General features: G+C 47.5%; 1 protein-coding gene across 3 annotated transcripts in view; it reads right to left on the bottom strand.

Moving 5' to 3' along the window:
- Positions 1–23,445, bottom strand: part of SH3TC2 (SH3 domain and tetratricopeptide repeats 2) — a 313,696-nt gene that overhangs the window by 267,410 nt on the left and 22,841 nt on the right. The window contains exon 1 of one of the 3 annotated variants that reach the window (XM_078652995.1): positions 7,028–7,181. The exons of the other annotated variants lie outside the window; for them this stretch is intronic. Within the exon in view, the coding sequence (XP_078509121.1) occupies positions 7,028–7,079 (52 nt within the window). The 5' untranslated portion in view covers positions 7,080–7,181. Of the gene's footprint in view, positions 1–7,027; positions 7,182–23,445 lie in introns of those variants that run through there. 3 annotated transcript variants of the gene reach the window in all.

Here is a 23,445-nt window from a genome sequence, read left to right as displayed (position 1 = left end):
CTTCAGTTTCATTGTTTTTTATGAAACAAAAATACATTGTATTTTTTGCAGCAGTTGTTGTGGCTGTTGTTGCCCTTTTTAGCACTTAAAATTACAAATTTCCATTAATTCCATGATACCTATTTTATCACTCTGAGGAGGAAAGGTTTAGACGCACAACCTGGGATTCAGATTTGGGGGTTACTGATAGATCACTGCAGTCTGAACAAAACTAGCACACAGACACAATCATATGCACCAATGAGAACAAGAGAATTGAATTGAAAGTGAAATGAGAATTCACCACATCATGCATTGTGTTATGAACTTCTTGAAAAAACTACGTACAGAAGACAAACTCCTCTCAACACTTCTTTTCTAATGTCATATTCTTTGTTTACTTTCATAGACAAACATGTTTTTCACTTGTTTCTGTAACATCACTGTGTTGATTCATTTACAATCCCACCAGAGCTTGTATTTCTGTCTTTGGACACGGCTTGATGGGCACCCGTGCCTTTTTTTTGTCCCCCATATCCTTTACATATGGTTATCTTACACAGGAGTCTGACCAGGTCGAGAGTGTGGCGCAGAAGGCACAGAAAGCAGTGACACAATAGACGCGGCCTTATGAACTTGAGAGGGCCAGAGGATTACGTCACGTTAGGCTGACCTCCAGTCTGGCAGCCCAGCTGACGAGGGGGCGGGGCCAAAGCCCTTTAAAAAAGTTCAATGGTTATTTCTCCCCTTGGTGTAATGTAAATGCTTCCGAATACTGCAGGTGTGAAGTTGACCCTTTACCTTTCAGGTGGAAAGGGTTTACTGGCGCATGCTGAGTACGGATGTCATTTAAATGTGAAGGAGTGCGGAAAAGCCGCATTCCTGAGCTTGGAATGTAGCTCTGCCGGTTCCAGTCAAAGTACGGAATTTTACAAGCGCTCTTACATAGCAACGGGGCGTTCAAATAAGAAATCTGCACAAAGCGAAATGCGGGGCCTAATAAACTGAAAAAACATTTCAACATCATTTGACGTAGTGAGCAATTCCAAGCATCATGCGATACATAAAATAACCTGGAACCGTGAACACAACTGCCACAAAGCGCTGCGATGCCATGCCAATGGCAGTTTGTGTGCTATAAGAGTGCTAGTTAACGAGAACAACAACAAAACGTGTTCATTATTTTAGGAAACATGCGTATTTATTCCCCCATTTGTTGATGAACTCTCAAGACACACACAAATATACTAGACACCGCCCACCGCACCCACGTCATCATTTCAACTTCAGCAACATGCTCTATGCTAAAGTACAATAACATATATGAATGCACCAGCCCATGCTGGGTGCGAGAACCTGCGCCATAACCATGCATGCACCAGGAATCGGATCCTTGGTTCGTCGGGACCACCCCCTGCTGTGGTAGGCCTCTGCATGAAAGGGCGCCTGGGGCCTCTGTAATGTTGCTCCTTTGCCCCCACACTACACACTGAGACTCTGTAAATGATAACTTCTTTATTTGCATTAGTTATCAAGCAAATCGAGCATTAGGGCGCCGAGCGTCTAACCAACAATCGCTCCGGTCGCCAACTGCCATTTTCTCCCTTCGCGCCTTCACCAAACTCGCTTCTGCGCCTGCGCGCGCCTCACGCTCTCGTCTATCGCGTGACGCGTCATCGCGTTCACGCTCATAGACTAGAGCGCATACTACATATCTCCCCTTTTCAACAATAAACAAAATAACCTTTTTCCCAACTCTCACTGAGTGTCCATGGTCCCCAATAGTCTCTGGAGGGCACTCATGTCTGGATGTCTATGACTAGTGTCCACTCATTTCAAAGTCTCTATATCGAGAGGGCACAGTGACCGCCCTGCCACTACGGGTGTGTCTTACCGGCATGTTCTCTTCCACTTCTCTTTCTCCTCCTGATCTTGCACCGTCTCTCTGATCTCCGCTCAGTGTTACCTCGGTCAGTGCACCATCTCTGGCTGTAAACCCTGTGATTGGGTTTTCCGTCTCACTGTCCTCTCCTGTTCCATCGGGCAGGACTTCATCACTTTGCTCTGGTCGAGGCCTGGTTTCACGGGAATCCACTTGTGTCTCTATCTCCTCCATTTTGGGCCACACAACTATCTTGTTTACTCTGGCCATGCGGTCTTGTGACCACACCCTGCCGTCGCTGAGGAGTGCTGCCCTGCCTCGCACCTCCTTGACCTGTAACGGCTGGCTATACTTGCTTTCACCTTTCTTTTGTAGGGTAGGGAGTTTAACCCTGACCCACTCTCCTTCTTCCAGCTCTGCCTCTTTCACATTGCGACGTCTGTCATAGTGTGCAGCATAGATCTTTTGGGCCTTTTCCAAGTTGTGCTGAACCACCGCTGGGGACCATTTGCTAGTGATGGTCTTCTCCCTCCACACTACATTGTCCCGGGTGAACGGATGCCGTCCTCTCAGCATTTGAAATGGACTGTACCCCACAGCCGTGGGGGTGATCCTGTAGGCCCACAGCATACTCATCACTTCGGTCTCCCAGTCCTTTCCCTGCGTGATGGCCGCCTGTATGGAGCCCATTAGCACGCGGTTGAACCGCTCCACTTGACCATTGCATGCTGGATGATATACTGCCGTGTGTTTAGACTCAATCCCATTCCTCTTCATGAACCTGATCCATTTGTCCGAGACAAACTGCGGGCCATTGTCACTGAGGATGTTTTTGGGAATACCTTCTCTTAAGAACACCGTCGTCAGGAATTTCAGAATCGTGTCCGTATCCATGGATTCTTGAATGTCCACTTCAGGCCATTTAGAATACTTGTCTATTACCACACATAAATACTTGTTCACACCTTTGCTGTCCAGTACAGGTCCTAATATGTCGATGGCCACGTTCTCCCAGGGGCTCTGTGGCGTGTCAAACTTCCCTAAGGCGGGTCGGAGTGGTCTCAGTACTTTGTCCGCTCCTTGGCACTGGCCGCATTCTCTTACTTGCCTTTCAATGTGGACATCCATGCCTGGCCACCAATACATTTGCTTGACACGTGCCTTGGTCTTCACGATACCCAGGTGCCCCTCGTGAAGTAGAGTTAATAATCTGGGTATTAGTGAATCTGGAGGCACGACCCTCTCACCTCTGTAGATGAACACTCCAGAGTCACTCAGGGACAGCTCCTCTCTCATTTCATAGAACCTCCGTACTCCATCGGTGAGCCTCCTTTTGTCAGGCCAGCCCGACGTCAGATGTCTCTTTATCTCTACCTTTTCCACGTCCTGATCATAGGCTGCCGCCCATTCCTGGATACTTATCGACTTCTCATGGTCCTCCATGCTGGCCACCATCTCTTCCTTATCCAGGGCATCCACCGGCGCCACTTCCATCGCCGCAGCTCTGCTGAGATAATCCGCGACCCTGTTCTGCGTTCCTGGTAGGTACTCCACATCATAGGTGTAATCGAGCAGCTTCAGAGTCATCTTTGCTATTCTCGGGGTCGCTGTCTCATGACCCGAGGACGTCAAGACTTTGATCAAGGGTTTATGATCGGTTTGAAGCTTGAATCTTGTGCCCCAAACAAACTGCCGGAACTTGCCTAAGGCCCAGGTGACTGCCAGCATCTCTTTTTCAATGACGCTGTACCTTTGCTCCGTCGGGGACAACGCTCGTGAAGCAAAGCTGATTGTTTCAGTAGCTCCATCCTCTCTCACTTGCGCCAACACCGCTCCTAAGCCCTTATCACTGGCATCTGTAGTCACCACGGTCTTGCCCATGGGGACATACCCTTGCAGTGGAACAGCATGGCTGATGCAGTCTTTTATCGTATCAAATTCCAATTGCGCTTCTGAGTCCCACTCAAACTTTGTCTTGTCCCTGATGAGTTGCCTCATTCTATATGTCCTGGTGGCGAAGTGCCTCACAAACTTGCTATAATACTCGGCCATTCCAAGGAATGACCGCACTTCCTCCTTGGTGCTGGGAGCCTTGGCATCTCTTATGGCCTTCACATTCTGTTCCTTGGGTGAAATTCCAAGCGTGCCAATCTCATGACCCAAGTATGTCACTGTGTGGGTCCCAATCTTGCATTTAATCCATTCCGCTGTTAGCCCCCTGTTTTGCAGTACTCCCAGGACTCTATGCAGCTTGCTGTCGTGATCTCCTTTAGAAGAGCCCATCACCAGGATGTCATCCTGAAAGTACTGTACCCCCGAAATGTCCTTGAACAGCCGATGCATCAGCATCTGGAATACAGCCGCTGCGGATGCCAGGCCAAAGGGCATCCTCCGGAACTGGTAGCACCCAAAGGGTGTAATGAAGGCTGTGTACTTCCTACTCGACGGATGCAGCTCAATCTGATAGTATGCAGATGTAAGATCTATGGTGGAGAAGTGGGTTACACCTTTCGTCTTGGCGAGCATCTCCTCGATCCTGGGCAGAGGAAATCTCTCTACTATGAGATTTTTGTTGAGCTCGCGGAGGTCAACGCAGAGACGAACCTGTCCATTGGGTTTCTTGACCACCACCAAGGGGGATAGCCACTCCGCGCTGTCCACCGGTTCTATGATGCCTTGCTCTTCCAGCCTCCGAAGTTCTTGTTGTACCGCTCCGCTAGTGGATATGGGTATGTTTCTGACTTTGTGCACCACTGGTACTGCACCCTCCTTGAGGACCATTCTGTGGACGAACTTGTCCAGTTTTCCGACTGAACCATCGAAAACTTTGGGGTATGCAGATTTCCAGTCTTCATCTCTCGTGAGGGGCCACTCGTCCGTCAAGAGAATCTGCTCTTTTCCACCTGGGTTGAGTATGATTCCTAGATCTCCTGCGTCTCTCCACCCCAGCACTGAAGGACCTCTCTCTGCCACATACAGGGTGCACGTGGCTGACCTCCCTCTGAATTCAAATGCAAAGTCTCGGCACCCCACAAGTGGAATGGCATTCTCGGTATACGAGATTGGTTTGATGTCCGGCGGCCATAGGTCTGGCCCCACTACTGGCACGAAGTCTTCTTCCCAAATGGATCTTTGCACGATAGTCCAAGAGGATCCTGAATCGACGGCCACATGTACCTTCACTCCCCCTATCAGCATGTCCGTGCGAGGCTTATCTCTTCGCTTCCCCGCCACTTCTAGCACCTGGTCCTCGATGCATAGCACCAAATCTCCATCTTCCAGGTCGTCCTCCTCGCTGACGTCTGCTGTGGCCGCATCGACGCACTTGACCGTGGACTTCTTCCCCTTCTTGCGGCACACCTTTTCAAAGTGGCCGACCAGGCCACAAAACGAGCATCTGGCGCGGAACGCGGGACAGCGTTTATCCTGTGCCGAATGTGCCGTGCTGCCACATCTGTAACATGCAAACTTGTTGTCTGAGCCGGGGCGGACCGTCTGTTTCCCTGTCCATCTCGAATCCTTCCTCTGGTCTCCATACATCCCTCTAGGTTTGCTGGGCTGGGGTGCCTCGTCTATCTTGTTGATCATCTGTCTCGGTGCGCCCTCTCGTTTGGCTGCATCAGCGCCGCGTTTTGACATTTCAGCCTTTTTGACCATAGCAACAACTTCTTTAAGTGATGTCTCGCTCTGCGCCCAAAGCTTGTCCTGGACAGCCCTGCAGGTGGTATGCATGACAATCTGGTCTTTGATATACTCCTCTTGAAGAGCACTGTACTGGCACGTGATGGCCAGGCGCCGGAGTGCTGCCACATAATCATCAATCGATTCACCAGTCTCCTGCCTCCTCTGTTGGAAATTATACCTGTCTATGGAGACACAAACTGCTGGACGGTAATGGCTGTCCAAGTCATCTAGTGCGTTTTTAAAGACATCTGTTTCAGTCGCTCCCCTCTCCTTGGGCACCAGGTTCTTGAACACTCTCACCCCTTCCGGGCCCAGGTTGTGGAGTAACAGTCTCTTCTTCCTTTCCGGGGTGAATGCCCCCTCATTTTCATCTTCAAGTGCCTCAATGTAATTTTGAAAGTATTCCTTCCAATCTTCCCATTTTAACTGTGGTTCTCCCGGTCTAGGCAGGAATGGGACGGGGGCCATCAGGGCCGACGCTTGATTCGCCATCCTGGCCTCACCTCTGGGGTCTACCACCTGGGCACCTTGTTGAATGGGTACACCGGATGCTCCTGCACTCCCTGCCGTGTCACCTTGCCCTCTGGGAGTACCTGGGGTGTTGTCCCTTATGGCCTGCGTGGGGTTGTCAGTTTGTGCCCCCTCCTCTGTCTTGGGGGTGATGCCTTTGGCTGCCAGGGTGCTAGCTGTACTCTTCGTTCCTTATCCCAGCACTGACCTGGTTGTTGGAGCTGTATTGTAACTTATATTAGTGCTGTTTCGCTACTGCCACGCCCTCTGCTCGTCCTTGTTGCTATTTGTCCCTCTGGTTGGTGTGGGGCTGTTGTAGAGTCCCTGCTCCTGACCACTGTGCTCCCTGGTGTTCGTGGTCCCAGCCTCGTCGCCACTGTAATGTTGCTCCTTTGCCCCCACACTACACACTGAGACTCTGTAAATGATAACTTCTTTATTTGCATTAGTTATCAAGCAAATCGAGCATTAGGGCGCCGAGCGTCTAACCAACAATCGCTCCGGTCGCCAACTGCCGTTTTCTCCCTTCGCGCCTTCACCAAACTCGCTTCTGCGCCTGCGCGCGCCTCACGCTCTCGTCTATCGCGTGACGCGTCATCGCGTTCACGCTCATAGACTAGAGCGCATACTACAGCCTCCTCTTCTTATGTGACGTCACCTACCCGTGTACCCACGAGTCACTGCGTCTGTATAGGACTGCTAAGGCTGCTTGAAACAATCTCAGTGTCGGAGGCCTTGGCGCAATCAGCAGATTAATGTGCCGACTGCGAAAGCATGATCGTCATCCCGGCTTCCACTTTGACTTGTGTGATCCTGAGCATACTATTCTAACTTTCTGCGCCTCATTTTCCTTATGGGCAAATACACCTGGTGCATTTAGAAACAGTGAGACCCTCAGTATCAAGAACTATTACAAACTGATTTTTTTTTACATTTCAATAAGTTGTGGAACATTTGGTCATGAAGACTCACCTGGGCATCGCAGAAGTTTTCTCACCAGTGGGAGCCCCGCACAGCATCCCATGTGTCGGCCTGCGCTCCCCACCGTTCAGGGGCCGCGGATACTTCTTTGCTGCTCTGCAGAGAAAGTGCAGAAGTCTCAGGGGCGAGCGCGCCCTGGGCCGGCGCCTGGCGCGGCCTTGCTGTGCACAATGCCACTATTGACCGTGGGCAGAGGGCTCGCATGGCAGCCAGGGAGGGAGCCTGGGGTGACTGGCGGACGGCACTGACAGCTCTGAGGCGAGGAGGCACCGGGCGTCGCCAGCTCGCACCTCGGCGGGCATTCCTGGCATTCTACGCCGCGGGGGCAGTCCCCGACCACGTCGACTTGTTGCTAAGCCCGCCCAAGATGGCTCATTCCGCGCCTGCCACACAACCCACGACCTGGAGGAACTGGCTGCCTCAGCAGATTCGACAGCTGCCTGTGCTCTCCGGATAGCTCTGTGGGTTAATGTGCCGGCTGCAGCGATAGGCCGGCCACCTGTTCGAAATCCTCTTGAGGAGACTCCGCCTTTCGTTGTGGGAGCTCGATAAAAGGAGTGCCATGAGGTTTCGCAATTAAATACCTCCTTCCGGTGCCCAGACAAGTACAGCTGCAATGACCCTATTGCAGAGTCCGTGATGTGATCTGACTGTGATGGGGTGATGGGTAAACAGGGAAGGAAAGTCAGGGAGGGGCAGCCGGCCGAAGAGATGACATTGGCAGGCGCGGGCAGGTGTCAGAAGACTTGTTGCTGGTCTCCTGGGACAATCCCCGGCCAGGAATGCAAGTCCAGGCGAGCGGGCTGTTTGTGTGTAAACACTCTGCATGGGTCGCTTTGTTTTCATCACAAAGAAGCCAGTCAGCTGAACAATGCAGTTAGCAAGGATCTTTCAGGCGGCCTCGTGTCACAAAGACCCGTTTATACAATCTGATCTTTTATGTGCGTTCCGCTGCTTGCAGCCTTTCTTTCCCACTAAAATGGACTACAAGTACCAGAATGCAAAACAGGCGTTGCTTACTAAGCGTGGTTGACCGTAGAGTACCGTCGGACTGGACATAAAAAGGCCGGGGGTTAAAGTGCCGCATAGGCCTTTTTACAAACTAGTATTTGCAATGCAATAGGTGTCGCATTTACTAAACTTTCGTAAATGCGAGACCTATTGCATTGCAAATGCTTGTTTGGTTATGTATGCGCCGGTTTTGTGGCTGGGTGTGGCTGAAGGTATAAACATTTTTAAAGAGAGACTAGGCGGAAGTAGAAAACTGCATTGTGCAGGCTACGGGTGCGGTTACCTCAAGACATGCAGCGTGGAGGCCCAATCGCATTTTGTGGGTAGAAAAACAGGAATATGTCAATGTTTTCATATTTTTGACAGGGAAGAAAGACTTACATTTCATGCCACATGTCTCCAATATTGCAAATTGCCCTTGCAAACACAATTACCTACAGTTCTCCACTCCGCAGAGACCACTCAGTCAAGATACCTTAAAAAGCCCAGAGTCGCTCCATTTACGAAGGTGTTTTATTTATTGCATTACAAATACTAGTTAGTAAAAAGGCCTATGCGGCACTTTAACTTTAATCCCTTTCTTTAGAGGAGCTGTGTCTAAAGGAAGGGGCGTGGCTGCCATTAAAGTGAAAGTGTGGTATGGGGCGTTTTTACAAAAAAAGCATTTGTTTGTCAACATGACAAGTAAAAGCACTCCATACCGCGCTTTCAATGTAAAGGCAGCCACGCCCCTTTCTTTAGACACAGTTTGTCTAAGGAAAGGGATGCTGCCCACATTAAAGTGTAAGTGCGGCATGGGGCAATAAAACAAATGAATTAAATAAATAGTAAAAAAATAAACATGCATTCGCGTTTGGCGCAGCAAGTAAAGCAAAGGCATGGCTGCCACTATAATCGCGGCGTGTCATGCTATGTAAAAAAAATAATAAAGCATTGCAACAGGCACGAGAAAACAATTAAACGAAACAGTGCTCGGAGGCTGTAATTAAAGGCTACCGAGCAACAACAGATGTAAAGGGGGTGATATCTTTGGAGGTTACAAATGAAGACAAGGCGGTACTTAGGAGGGACCAACAAGCCTATTAATGAATCAGAAGCCAGCATTTACGAAGGACAATGACACAAGCCAATGAAAAATATGGCCGAGACAGCATGCCCAGCAGAGCAGTATAAGCGCTGCCCAGGCTCGACCTCAATACCGACCCACATGCAGGCCTTCCAGACTGGCCCATCTGCCTCTGCTAGATTGCCTTATAGGCCATTCCCACCGTGTCACATGATTTTCATAGACATGTTATTATGATGGATGAGTGGTTCATAAAGGGAGATGTCTGAATTGGCTAATGCCTTTGAAAATCTGGTAGGCCTTAGAAGAGGCTCAGCCAGTCATGCTGAGGGCTGGCATGTGACAGATTTATCCCCCATGCTGACAGTTATTTGAAGGGACTCCTTCTAAAAATACTTCCATTTCTAAGGACTGGTTCATGCTTAAGAATATAGAGGCCATATGAACAAACCGTTTTGCCAGTCGCAGATGGATGATTGACAGAATCATCCCGTTTGCAAATGCAAAAATAGTTTTTGGCATGTACAAAGTCCAAATAGCGATTCGATAACTTGTTGCTGAATTGCAATTTGGGTTTTATGATTCAGTATTAGGAAGGGGCGTATTAAGGGTGTCCCTTCTAATTAGCAACTTGCAGTGCCATGTACGCATGTTTGCAACCTAAATGTGGTTGCAAAACATTAACATTTTACCCCCACTTCAAGTAGGTGGTAACCCAGTTGAAACGGGAAGAGATTCCCAGGGGACTCCTTCTTCCTTTGTAAATGGTTGCAAAACATTTTTTTAAGAGTCACCACTGCCTATTTAAAAAAAATGAAACTGAAACGTTTCATTGTTCCTTTTGAAACTCATCCCATTTTCCTTACGGGCTGAATTAATAAAAAACCTTTTATTTATTGAAAAGCAAACACAGACATGGTGGTCTGCTGCCCCCAACAGGCCACCATCCCTGTGTTTTTAGCTATTCCCAATGCATCGCAAATTGCGACCCTCCTCATGAATATTAATGAGGTAGGTCAATTGCGACCCCATTAGGAATCACTAAATGTGTCAAGGACACATTCCTACATATGTATTTGCAATTTCCTCATAGCAAATCACAAAAATTAGCTATTAGGAACTTACAAAATAAAACCTACGTACATGTGGCCCATAGTGGGTCTGTTATACTCTCAGGGCTCTATTTACAAGAAACTAACGTAGCGCGGTGCTGCAAGTAATTTTGCTGCCTTGCGCTGCGTTAGTTTAGAAGCACAGGAATGTGACATATTTACAACAATATGTCGCATCTCTGTGATTTTCCCTGCGCTGGTGCACAAACTGCTGCTATGCGCCGGTGCAGGCACCCTTGCACCATGGTGCAAGGATGCCTGCATCTTGGGGAGATTGTTTTTGTGAAGGAAGGTGCTCCTTTCTGCACAAAAACAATCAATTGAGGGAATTTCCTATTCCAATGCATGCTGTAGAATACAGCTCGCATTGAAAGAGGAAAGAAAACGAGGAGAAATGAAAACATTTCTCCTCTTTGCGTCTCACTACGTCACCCCTGGGGTGGCGTAGCATTCTGACGCATTTCCAGGTTTACGATTGCTCGTAAATCAGTGGTCATGGGTGTTGCGTAGGAACACTCCCAGCAACACCCATGTCAGGCCCCTAACATGCAAAGTGTTGCATGGAAAGGGGCGATATTTACAAGCACACGTAAGCCACGCAGGGTGGCTTTACATGCGTTTGTACATTTCACGCAGCAGGTTGCACCGCTTGTGCATCATGCAACGCGATGCACCGGCGTTGCAAGGGGCTTGTAAATGAGCCCCTCAATGCCTTATTCTTGGGTGTTTGTAGATGGATGGGGCAGTGTGGTACCAGCATATAATGTTCTAAATCTATTCTCCCTAAAAGTCCAGGATACCGCAAACTAAAGTAAATTATTGACAATCAACTTCCAATGTAGCGATATTAAACCAACATTTTGGTGACAATATTTCTGTCAGATGATTTTTTTAAATCAATATTCTTTCATAAAAGAAAAAGGGTTGTTGCTAGCAATGTAAGAGACAGTGGATATCTCTAAACCCACTGAAAGCCCATGAGTGCAGCTGAGTCTGCCACTGATCATTTTTGCATCAGGTCCTGTTTTTCCACAATGACAACCTTAAAGGCTTTATGGGAAGCAAGAACTTTATGATTCATTTACGAGTGACCGCATATAGAGAATCACATGCAGGGTCAAATTTATTAAAGTTTTGCATCGGCCTTGGCTACACAAGGGGGCGACGCAAAACCTACGTTTTATCAAGCCACAAAAGCGCACCTTGCATGGCCCTGCATGGCCTGCTAAATCTAGAGTAACGCAAGGCAGGGCAAATTGATGCGTTGCCTTAGTCTGCCCCAGGGAGGCATTCCATGAGTGGAGCGTGGGTGTTCCCACGCATCCACCCATGGATTTTTGCGCATTATCAGATTTACCAATAGTGGTACAACTGGGAATGCATCAAAATGCTACGCCTCATCACGTGAGGTGTAACAAGGCGAAATATCTTTATTTATCCTCTTTCTACATTTGCTGCAACACACGTAGAAGAGGAACATGCCTCTCAGAATTATTTTTGTGCAGGAAGGTGTCCCTTCCTGTACAAAAACAACCCTGCCTACAATGCAGGCACCCTTGAACCATGACACAAGGATGCCTGTGTTGGCGCAAGGCAGCCAAAAGTGTGCTAGCGCTAGGAAAGGACAGGATGTATCTTATAATGTTAAATACGGCACATTCCTGCCTTTTCCATTTCATGTAACAGGAGTGCTGCAAGGATGCTTGCTGCATTGAGCTGCGTGAAAAAATGATAAATATGGTCCACAGTTTATACATTAGAGTATTCATTTGGCCACATATTCTATGAGGGTAGAGGAAAATGCAGGACCTATTTCGTTTGAGTGGACAGTCAATTTTCTAGCTATTCCAAACTTTTGAGGCTACTAGGAAGTTTGCAAAGAATGGTATTTTGGTTTGCAAAGAGTATATAAAATTCATAGTGACTCTTTCATGTGACACTCTCCCCATGAGACCTCTATGCTGGGGCGAGCCACACCAGTAAGGTCTCTTGGGCAGGTTCTTACCTTCAGGATATCTTACACTCATATTTGAAAGATGGTGTACTTCTTTCAGTATTCAGGGGTATGTAAAAACCCATAGGTTCCACAAGGAAAAATCCCAACTATACGGTTGCCTGAGAAAAACGGGGCTTCTAATCCTTGTTGTAGGCTGCACCTGAGATAATATACCTTTATGATGTATGTATTTGTTTTTTCTATAGCATGAACATAGTTAAACAAGCATTGGCATGGCCAATAGGTCTCACATTTGGGACCTTATAAGAATTTAGTTATACAGCACAATATCCTTGGTGCAACAACATCAACTGTTGCGTGGGTAAACACTTATAAGGTCCCAAAGGTGAGACCTATTGGCTATGCCAGTGATTGTTCTTTTTTTGTTCTTGGGGGAAACCGGTCTAGTGCCAGGAGGGTGAAGAGTGAGTGGCAGCGAGGTGAGGAGTAAATGCCAGGAGGGACAAGGGTGACTGTCAGGCCATGGGGGTGAAGAGTGAGTGCCAGAGAGGTGAGGAGTGAGTGCCAGGGAGATGAGACATAAGAATCAGGAGAGTCAAGGGTGAGTGACAGAGAGAGGAAGGGTGAGTGCCGAGAAGGGGAAGTATGAGTGCCAGGGGTGAGGGGTACCTGCCAGGACAGGGGGGTGAAGGGCTAGTGCCACGGAGGTGAAGGTTGAGTGCCAGGTCAGGGGGATGGAGGGTGAGTGCCAGGGAGATGAAGGTTGAGTGCCATGGAGGTGAGATGTAAGAGTCAGGAGGGTCAAAGGTGAGTGCCAGGGAGGGAAAGGGTGAGTGCAAGGGGTGAAGGGTAGCTGCCAGGCCAGGGGGATGAAGGGCTAGTGCCATGGAGGTGAAGGGTGAGTGCCACGGGGGCGAGTAGTGAATGCCAGGAGGGACATAGGTGAGTGTCAGGGAGGTGAAGGATATGTGCCAGGGTGACAGTTGAGTGTCACGGAGAGTCAATGCTGAGTGCCAGAGAGGGAGATGGGTGAGTGCCAGGTGCGAGGAGTGACTGCCAGGCCTGATGGGTGAAGGGTGAGTGCCAGGGAAGTGAGGGGTGAGTGACAGACTGCAAACAGTAGTGAGCTGGGGTCTAGAAGGAGGTGCAGAGATCATCACCCGGTGTGTACCAGGCTGGGATGCACCAATGCCAGGCCATACTTGGGTGGATGCAGGAACCTCTGAAAGGCAGGTGCCAAGTCACTCGTAACCTTAGTACAGGAGTGGGGTGCGCAGGAGAGAGTAACATCTTCAAACAAGAAACTATTCAAAATCCTGAAAATTCCACTTTATTGTCTTGCAACCTTATGTGGAAAATAATTAGCAAATGAATGGGCTTGCGTAGCAGACTTGCAGCTTGTTACAGCAACTTACTGAGATAAAGTTTGCATTGCAAATAAGCTAAAGGTAACACAATTTGAATTAGTAACGGTAAGATTTGCAATGAACTAGCAACAAGTTGAAAAAGCATGCCGGAATTGAACCGAGGATACAGAATTATGAAAATAATAAAAATGGGGGCAATATTGGTCTCCTTTTCACAGCTGACAGCCCACAAAACAGGGTGTTGTGGAGGCCTCGGATTCTGGTGGAATCAGAATTTTTAAAAGAGTCAATTTTTCATAAAACTTTTTTTTTTTTAAACAACTCTTTTGAACACACTAGTGGATAGTGCCATGCGAGTGCCACTGCCCTTCTCCTAAGTCACAACCACTGTGAAACAAACCGATTAGAATAACTGTTTTCTGTTTAAAACTAAGTGGGGCACAAATGCAGTTTAGTATTCTGGTTATTGCTTGAAGGAAGGATAAGAAACCTGGTTACCTTTGTCTGTACCACTGATATCTATGTGGATCGGAGAAAAAGCATGGAGTGGTATGGTTCACAGGAGACGTGCAGGCTGCTTAAATATTGTAGAGATTGGATTGTCAAGCACTAGGAAACAAGAGTGAATGCTAAATAAAACTAAAAACGCAAACATTCTCACGGCAAACGTGGCAGTGAAAGTGAAACTGATTGCGTGAAAGTGAAACTGATCGTGATCGCGCTATCTGGCTGAGAGGAGGCTGGCCTGGGGGTGGTGTGTGTGTGGTTGTGGTTGTGTGTGTAGTTGTGTGTGGTTGTGTGTGGTTGTGTGTGGCTGTGGTTGTGGGTGTGGTTGGGTGTGATTGTGTGTGTGGTGGTGGTTGTGGTTGTGTGTGTGGTTGTGTGTGTGGTTGTGTGGTTGGTTGAGTGTGTGGTTGTGTGTGTGGTTGTGCGCGTGTGGTTGTGTGTGTGGCTGTGTGTGGTTGTGTGTGTGGTTGTGTGTGTGTGGTTGTATGTTTGGTTGTGTGGTTGGTTGTGTGTGTGGTTGTGTGTGTGGTTGTGCATGTGTGGTTGTGTGTGTGTGTGGTTGTGTGCGTGGCTGTGTGTGTGGTTGTGTGTTTATGTGTGGGTGGTTGTGTGTGTGTGCATGTGTGTGTGGTTGTGTGTGGTTGTGTGTGTGGTTGTGTGTGTGGTTGTGGTTGTGTGTGTGCTTGTGGTTGTGTGTGTGGTTGGGTGGCTGTGTGTGTTTGTGTGTGTTGTGTTTGTAGTTGTGTGTGGCTGTGTGTGTGTGGTTGTGTTGTGTGTGTGGGTGTGTTGTGTGTGGTTGTGTGTGTGTGGTTGTGTTTGTGTGTGTGTGTGGTTGCTTGTGTGTGTGGTTGTGTGTGTTTGTGTGTGTGGTTGTGTGGTTGTGTGTGGTTGTGTGTGGTTGTTTGTGTGGATATGGTTGTGTGTGTGGTTGTTGGTGTGTGGTTGTGTGGGGTTGTGTGTGTGCATGGTTGTGTGTGTGTGGTTGTGTGTGTGGTTGTGTTTGTGTTGTGTTTGTGCGTGTGGTTGTGTGTGGTTGGTTGTGTGTATGTGGTTGTGTGTGTGGTTCTGTGTTTGTGTGTGTGGTTGTGTGTGTTTGTGTGTGTGTGGTTGTGTGTGTGTGGTTGTGTGTGTGGTTGTGGATGTGTGGTTGTGGATGTGTGGTTGTGTGTGTGTGGTTGTGTGGTTGTGTGTGGTTGTGTATGTGTGCGTGGTTGTGTGTGTGGTTGTGTGTGTGGTTGTGTGTGTGTTGTGTTTGTGGTTGTGTGTGTGTGTGTGTTGTTGTGTGTGTGTGGTTGTTGTTCTGTGTGTGTGGTTGTGGTTCTGCATGTGTGTGTGGTTGTGTGTGTGGTTATGTGTGTGGTTGTGTGAATCGCCAACATGCTGTGCTTTTAAAGAGAATGTGCCAAAAGTTTCTAGCTTCCTCATCATGTCCGCATGAAAGCACCAACAAAAGGACTCCCTGAATGGTGCAACGGACATGAAGCAGCCGCTGCGATCTAAAATAAACACTATGAACGTTGTCCAGTTTCACGGTAACATTTCCTTAATGTTCCTTAAGTCACAAAACAGTAATACTAAAAGCATATCAAAATAAAGGAACACAAACATCGAGTTTGTGGAAAGATAAAGCACGTTGAGGCAGCGATGGATGAGAAATGTATGGTGGGCGTGATATTGCCTGACGGAGATGCACCCACTGGGAAAATCCCGAACACTTGTAAACGCTAAGGCGGGGGAGGGGCGGAGGCAGGGAGCAAGCAAGAGGAAGGACAGATTGCACTGAAGGTTGGCGGTTCCTGCGTGCACGCTTGCGTGAACGCAAGCTTGTCGCCAGCCAGCAGCACTTTGAAAACTCACCTACTAAATTCTCTCCAAGCAGCGCATGCGCGCTGACTCAGCGAGACCTAAAAAGGCAGCAGAATATTATACATGGTCAAAGACATGCATTAAGTCAGTGAATAATAAGGAAGGTACCTGGGTTGTGGACAGTTAATACATTGTGCATCTCTAGCAACCATCATTCTATCCCTCTTGGTCTAAGAGTTTTACCTCAAATCAGAATTAAGTTTCATACCACCTACTCTGTTTTATTCTGGATTATTTCCGTTTTTGGTAAAAATGTATTGTTTCTGTCTGAAAGCTAGACAAAAACATTCTTTACGGTTACGTTTTCAGGTTAAGGACTCTAGGATTATTTTACTGGCTCCTGAATGACTGACACAATAGAAGACCACTTAGAAAGACATAGACCTTATGTGTAGATTTGAATCACTTACAATTTGAGTCAATGTGGAAGAGGAAATTCATGTGTGATGTGGGAAGGAAAAGTTCAATTCTCTGTTTCTCGTCCTCTCCAGCCTCTTTAGCTTGAAAATTAAAAGACTTGTTAGTTTAGTTGAAGGGTCCAAGCTATTACATTAATAGCTTTTTTACGCATTCTTAATATTCAAAAGCTTATAGATTGTGTACCATATTGTAATATTTGTTAAAATAGGTATTCCATTAGTTTATTGTTTAGAACCTATTAATTGACTGGGTGATGTGATGCGCAACAGAAGACTAAACAAGGGGCACCAGATGGACCTTATTCTCTACACTGGAGGACCGTGACTATGCAGATGATCTAGCCTTGCTCGCTCATACAACCCAGCATATGCAGGAAAAGAAGTCTCACCTCAACATCTATACATAGCAAGTAGGCCGGAGGATTACAATGAAGAAATGCAAAGTAAAGTCTCTTAACATCCCAAACCCTTCACCAATCTAGATGGATGGAGAGTACCCAGCTATTATTGAATAATTCACCTCTCTAGGTAGTGCTATCAGACATGAAGAAGGGGTGGGCAGTGGCAACAAGAGCAGACTGAATGAGGCTTGGAATTTCTTCAGGATGCTAAACAATGTGTGGAGATCATCTTAGTACAGCACCAACACCAAGCAGTGACTTTATCAGAGCTGTGTTCTGTCCACACTCATGTTTGGATCTAAATGCTAGTGGATTACGAAAGTGACACGACCAAACTGTCAGCTTTCCACACCAGTAAACTGAGAAGAATATTTTGCATTCTGTAGCCACAAACCAGATGCAAGCAAGAGAGCATGGACACCATCATTCTGAGAAGACGATGATGATGGATGGGATACACCATCCGGAGAGAACATGACTCCTTCACAAGAACAGCCCTCCACTGGACCACAGATGGCAAACAGATGATAGGCAGGCCATAGAACATCTGGAAGTGAATCGTGGATACAGAAGTGAAGACCCTGATCCGTGGCTGGAGCACCATACAGAAACTTGCTCAAGATAAACAGAAGAGGATGCCCTTCATTGCTGCCCTAGATGCCAGCCAGTGGACCAAAAGAACTGGAAGATTACATCAAAAATACAGCTGCCACTCAAATGTGCCATTGATCCCAACCTACCTTTTGATTCATTGTTTTCTGTAGATAATATAGATGTTCTGCACTGTAATATTATTCCTCTTTTATCAAAGTTGTATGTTCTTGGATTTTGCTATCAATTGTACTAACCAGTCACTAAAGCTAAACCTAGTTACTTTGTTGTCCTTCCTCTTACTTGCATGTCTCTAACATGAGTTCATGTGCCCTTCACACATTAAAGAGTAACATCCATATAACCTCAGTGTGAATACTGTACTAATGTTCAATAATGTACAGCTTTCCTCCAGGCACCCCGCTCAAGACAACTCTTACACCTTGTGCAAGCACTCGCTTGTCACTACCTTTGTCTTTCATGGAAAAACTCAAATTCACACATAGGTCTCCTCTTGCATGCCACCCCAGTTGTCCATCTTGACTTGTTAACATAACTCTATTTACTACGGCATCATTATCGACTAAGGTCACTCCTTAGTGATTAGTGTTACTTAACTGCATTATCTATCTACTCTTCCACATGTCTATCGTAATATTTACTTGTCACTCAAAGTGCTTGGATAAGTCTGTTACCAATAAGGGTATATATTGATAATTATCATTCTAAAGGTGAGTTCTTGTTGGTTCGACCCTTAGAGGCCCCCACTGACTCATGTTTTGTTTCAGGTTGGTGTGTGGGTTTTTGGGGTGATAATGGGTTTAGGTATGGGGTTTCTTGTACCTGGTACCTGGTACTTGCATCCGTAGGCAACTCTCTCATTGCCTGTTATTTTTTCTTCCTCACCTTCCTGTCCCACTCTCTCCCTTCATTCCCTTCGCCCAATCCCTGAGGTCTCCCCAGGGGCGTATGCACCACACTTAACCCTCACATGTAGATGCTTTACAGAGGACAATCTTCCCAACAATCATGAAACTCTCATATATCAACCAATATATTTCCATGGTTTGAACAAAAACTCTAAATGATGGAGCCCAACTCTTTTAATATTCTGTCGCTCAACGCCAAAGGCCTCAATCACCCCGTAAAGTGCAAAAATATAATAGACTACTGCCATAACGGTGATGGATTAAACCCAGATCTTTTGACTGGGTGTGAGTGTTTGATTGACTCAGATGCTCCGTCCGTCACCACCCCCTTTTGTACCGATAAACTTGAGGGGGGCATTAAATCATAATAATTCTTCAGGCAACCGAAATAGGTCATACAGAAGCCCGCAGTAGGCAGTTTTCTTGGGTTCACAATTGCATTTGCTCTCCTGTTGTAAAAAAAGAAATATATAGCATCCTTACCCTACTCTTAAAATTTTTAAAGAATTGTTCTTAATGACTTGCACTATAATGAGAAAGGTAGATGGCTTATCTCAAGACTATCCAGATGATTTAACATTTTATGTTTTCAACTCTTATGTACCTACAGGGCATGTACCTCAATCTCGGATTCATATTAGAAAACAAATCCCTGAATTGCCAAATAACAGCAGTACACAAATAATTGGTGATTTTAACCTCCAGTGGAACAGCACGTTATAAAGGCTATCCATGTGCACATATAAACCAAGCAAACCCCATTCAGTCCTGCACAAATTATGTAAAGATAACAACCTCTCGGATATATGGTGCCTATGCAATCCAACGGGTAGTGAATATACCTATTACTCACACTATCATAAAACAATGACCAGATTAGATTATATACTCACTAGCAATTCTCATGTAACACAATACACAAACCCTTAGGTAGAACCAAAGGTGATTTTTAACCATGCCTACATTACCTTAGATATAAATATGTCCAAACCACTTACTAACAAGCATTAGAAATGCAATCGGGCTCGGATTTATTTGAGTTTGAGCTAATGGCATTGTAAATGCCAATGTATTGTTGCTATGTGTTATGGAGTGTGTTCATGTGGTGTGTACTGCCAGTGATCTCCTTGTGAGTGTGCGAATATTGCACCGTTACTGCCTGTGATGTCCTTCTTGTGAGTGTGAGAAGCTTGCACCTCTGCTGCCTGTGGTCTCCTTGTGAGTGTAAGAAGCTTGCACAGCTGCTGCCTGTGATGTCCTACTCACTACTCTACTCTACTCACTACTCTACTCTACTCACTACTCTACTCTACTCACTACTCTACTCTACTCACTACTCTACTCACTACTCACTACTCTACTCACTACTCTGCACTCACTACTCACTACTCTACTCACTACTCACTACTCTACTCTCTACTCACTACTCTACTCACTACTCACTACTCTACTCACTACTCTGCACTCACTACTCACTACTCTGCACTCACTACTCTACTCACTACTATACTCTGCACTCACTACTCACTACTCTACTCTACTCACTACTCTACTCACTACTCTACTCTACTCTACTCACTACTCTACTCACTACTCAACTCACTACTTTCTACTCACTTCTCTACTCACTACTCAACTCACTACTCACTACTCTGCACTCACTACTCACTACTCTACTCACTACTCACTACTCTGCACTCACTACTCACTACTCTACTCACTACTCTACTCACTACTCAACTCACTACTCAACTCACTACTCACTTCTCTACTCACTACTCTGCACTCACTACTTTAGTCACCTCACTACTCTACTCACCTCACTACTCTACTCACTACTCTACTCACTACTCACTACTCTACTCACTACTCACTACTCTGCACTCACTACTCACTACTCTGCACTCACTACTCACTACTCTGCACTCACTACTCACTACTCTACTCACTACTCTACTCACTACTCACTACTCTGCACTCACTACTCACTAATCTACTCTACTCACTACTCTACTCACTACTCTGCACTCACTACTCACTACTCTGCACTCACTACTCACTACTCTGCACTCACTACTCACTACTCTGCACTCACTACTCACTACTCTGCACTCACTACTCACTACTCACTACTCTACTCACTACTCTGCACTCACTACTCTGTGTGCCTGGTGAAAGCGTGCACTGACGGCTGGTGGTGTGTGTATGCCTGGTGAAAGTGTGCACTGATGGTTAATGGTGTGTGTGTGCTCCTGGTGAAAGCTTGCAGTGACGGCTGGTGGTGTGTGTGAGCTTGGTGAAAAGCTGATTACCCTGCATACTCACATAGTGATTACCCTGCATACTCAAACACTGCTCACCCTGCACAGTCACACACTGCTTAACCTACACACGCACACACTGCTCACCCTACACACTCACACACTGCTCACCCTACACACTCACACACTGTTAACCCTGCATACTGCTCACCCTGCACGCTCACACACTGCTCACCCTGCAAAGTCACACACTGCTCACCCTGCACACTCACACACTGCTGGCGCTGGACACCAACGTACTGCTCACCCTGCATACTCACACACTGCTGACCCTGCACACTGACACACTGCTGGCCCTGGACACCAACGTACTGCTCACCCTGCATGCTCACACACTGCTGACCCTGCACACACACACACTCCTGGCCCTGGACACCCACATACTGATCACCCTGCATACTTACATACTGATCACCCTGCATACTCACACTCTGCTCACCCTGCATACTCACACTCTGCTCACCCTGCATACTCACACTCTGCTCACCCTGCATACTCACACTCTGCTCACCCTGCATACTCGCACTCTGCTCACCCTGCATACTCGCACTCTGCTCACCCTGCATACTCGCACTCTGCTCACCCTGCATACTCGCACTCTGCTCACCCTGCATACTCGCACTCTGCTCACCCTGCATACTCGCACTCTGCTCACCCTGCATACTCGCACTCTGCTCACCCTGCATACTCGCACTCTGCTCACCCTGCATACTCACACACTGCTGACCCTGCACACTGACACACTGCTGGCCCTGGACACCCGTATACTGATCACCCTGTATACTTACATACTGATCACCCTGCATACTCACACTCTGCTCACCCTGCATACTCACACTCTGCTCACCCTGCATACTCACACTCTGCTCACCCTGCATACTCACACTCTGCTCACCCTGCATACTCGCACTCTGCTCACCCTGCATACTCGCACTCTGCTCACCCTGCATACTCGCACTCTGCTCACCCTGCATACTCGCACTCTGCTCACCCTGCATACTCGCACTCTGCTCACCCTGCATACTCGCACTCTGCTCACCCTGCATACTCGCACTCTGCTCACCCTGCATACTCGCACTCTGCTCACCCTGCATACTCGCACTCTGCTCACCCTGCATACTCGCACTCTGCTCACCCTGCATACTCGCACTCTGCTCACCCTGCACACTCACACTCTGCTCGCCCTGCACACTCACACACTGCTGGCCCTGGACACCCACATACTGATCACCCTGTATACTCGCATACTGATCACCCTGCATACTCACACACTGCTCACCCTGCATACTCACACTCTGCTCACCCTGCATACTCACACTCTGCTCACCCTGCATACTCACACACTGCTGACCCTGCACACTGACACACTGCTGGCCCTGGACACCAACGTACTGCTCACCCTGCATGCTCACACACTGCTGACCCTGCACACTCACACACTCCTGACCCTGCACACTCACACACTCCTGGCCCTGGACACCCACATACTGATCACCCTGTATACTCGCATACTGATCACCCTGCATACTCACACTCTGCTCACCCTGCATACTCACACTCTGCTCACCCTGCATACTCACACTCTGCTCACCCTGCATACTCGCACTCTGCTCACTCTGCATACTCACACTCTGCATACTCACACTCTGCTCACTCTGCATACTCACACTCTGCTCACCCTGCACACACACACTGCTGGCCCTGGACACCCTGCTACAATACTTAATTGTGGATGCGTTAACAATTGATGTGTGCACTGATGGCTGGTGGTGCGTGTGTTCGTAGAAATTGTGCACTGATGGCTGGTGGTGTGTGTGCCTGGTGGAAGCATGCACTGCTGGCTGGAGGTGTGTGTGCCTGGTGGAAGCATGCACTGTGACGGCTGGTGGTGTGTGTGTGCCTGGTAAAAGTGTGCACAGATGGCTGATGGTGTGTGTGCTTGGTGAAAGCGTGCACTGACGGCTGGTGGTGTGTGTGTGTGTGTTTGTTGAAAGTGTGCACTGACGTCTGGTGGTGTGTACCTGGTGGAAGCCTGCACTGACGGCTGGTGGTGTTTGTGCCCGATACAATGCCAAAATATAAATAGGTCGACAATTGTTTTAACCATTTTCCAGTTGGGGATTAAAGTGCATGGTTCTCACTCTGCAGTCACTAAAGGAAGGAAATACACGAATCGTTCTTTTTCTGGGGTGTCCCTGTGTGGTGTGTTTACAGAATAACACGTTTCTTTTAACACCAGAGAGCCCCCCCCTCCCAAAGTACCTGCACAGTCGATTATATGCGACGCCCCAGAGAAGGGCACCGCCCAACACGTGTCGGCAGAGGGCACGCTGTGATCCTACAATGGCCCTGCAAAGGCATTAAGGTGTGCCCCCGTCCCATTCTCCTGCCCCGTGCTCGGTTTAAAGCAGCCCCCCCCTACAACGAGATGACCCAGTCAAATAGTGCTTCCTTGCCCCTCTTGCACTGCCCACTGTGTTTACTACAATAGCTCCTCCCTATCCATTGCTGTTCTCTTTAAGCTTCTGTTGTTCTCTTTAAACAGTTTCAAAAGTCGACCAACATTGAGTCAGAGGGAACACTTCAAGTGCTGCTAACAATCAATTCGAGGAACTATAGTTTTAAGTATGTGCGGGAATGGCAATGAGGTGCTGGGGTCGATCCCAAATTCCCTCTCATTCCCACCGCTGGGGTATACTCTGTCGCCGCCCCACAAAGTACTTTCTTTAAGGTGAAATAGAACGTAAATAGCAGCACGTGCTTGCGACAAAAAAATGGAAATACGTGGCCCCCAGAAGTGTAAAATTGCAATTGTGCATTTGGACTTTCCTCTCGGTTAATAACGCATTAGGGTAACTGAAA

The sequence above is a fragment of the Lissotriton helveticus genome, chromosome 7, assembly GCF_964261635.1.
Source record: "Lissotriton helveticus chromosome 7, aLisHel1.1, whole genome shotgun sequence".
Taxonomy (NCBI): domain Eukaryota; kingdom Metazoa; phylum Chordata; class Amphibia; order Caudata; family Salamandridae; genus Lissotriton; species Lissotriton helveticus.
Note: the sequence above shows the minus strand (reverse complement) of the source record. Positions and strands in the feature narration are given on the sequence as shown.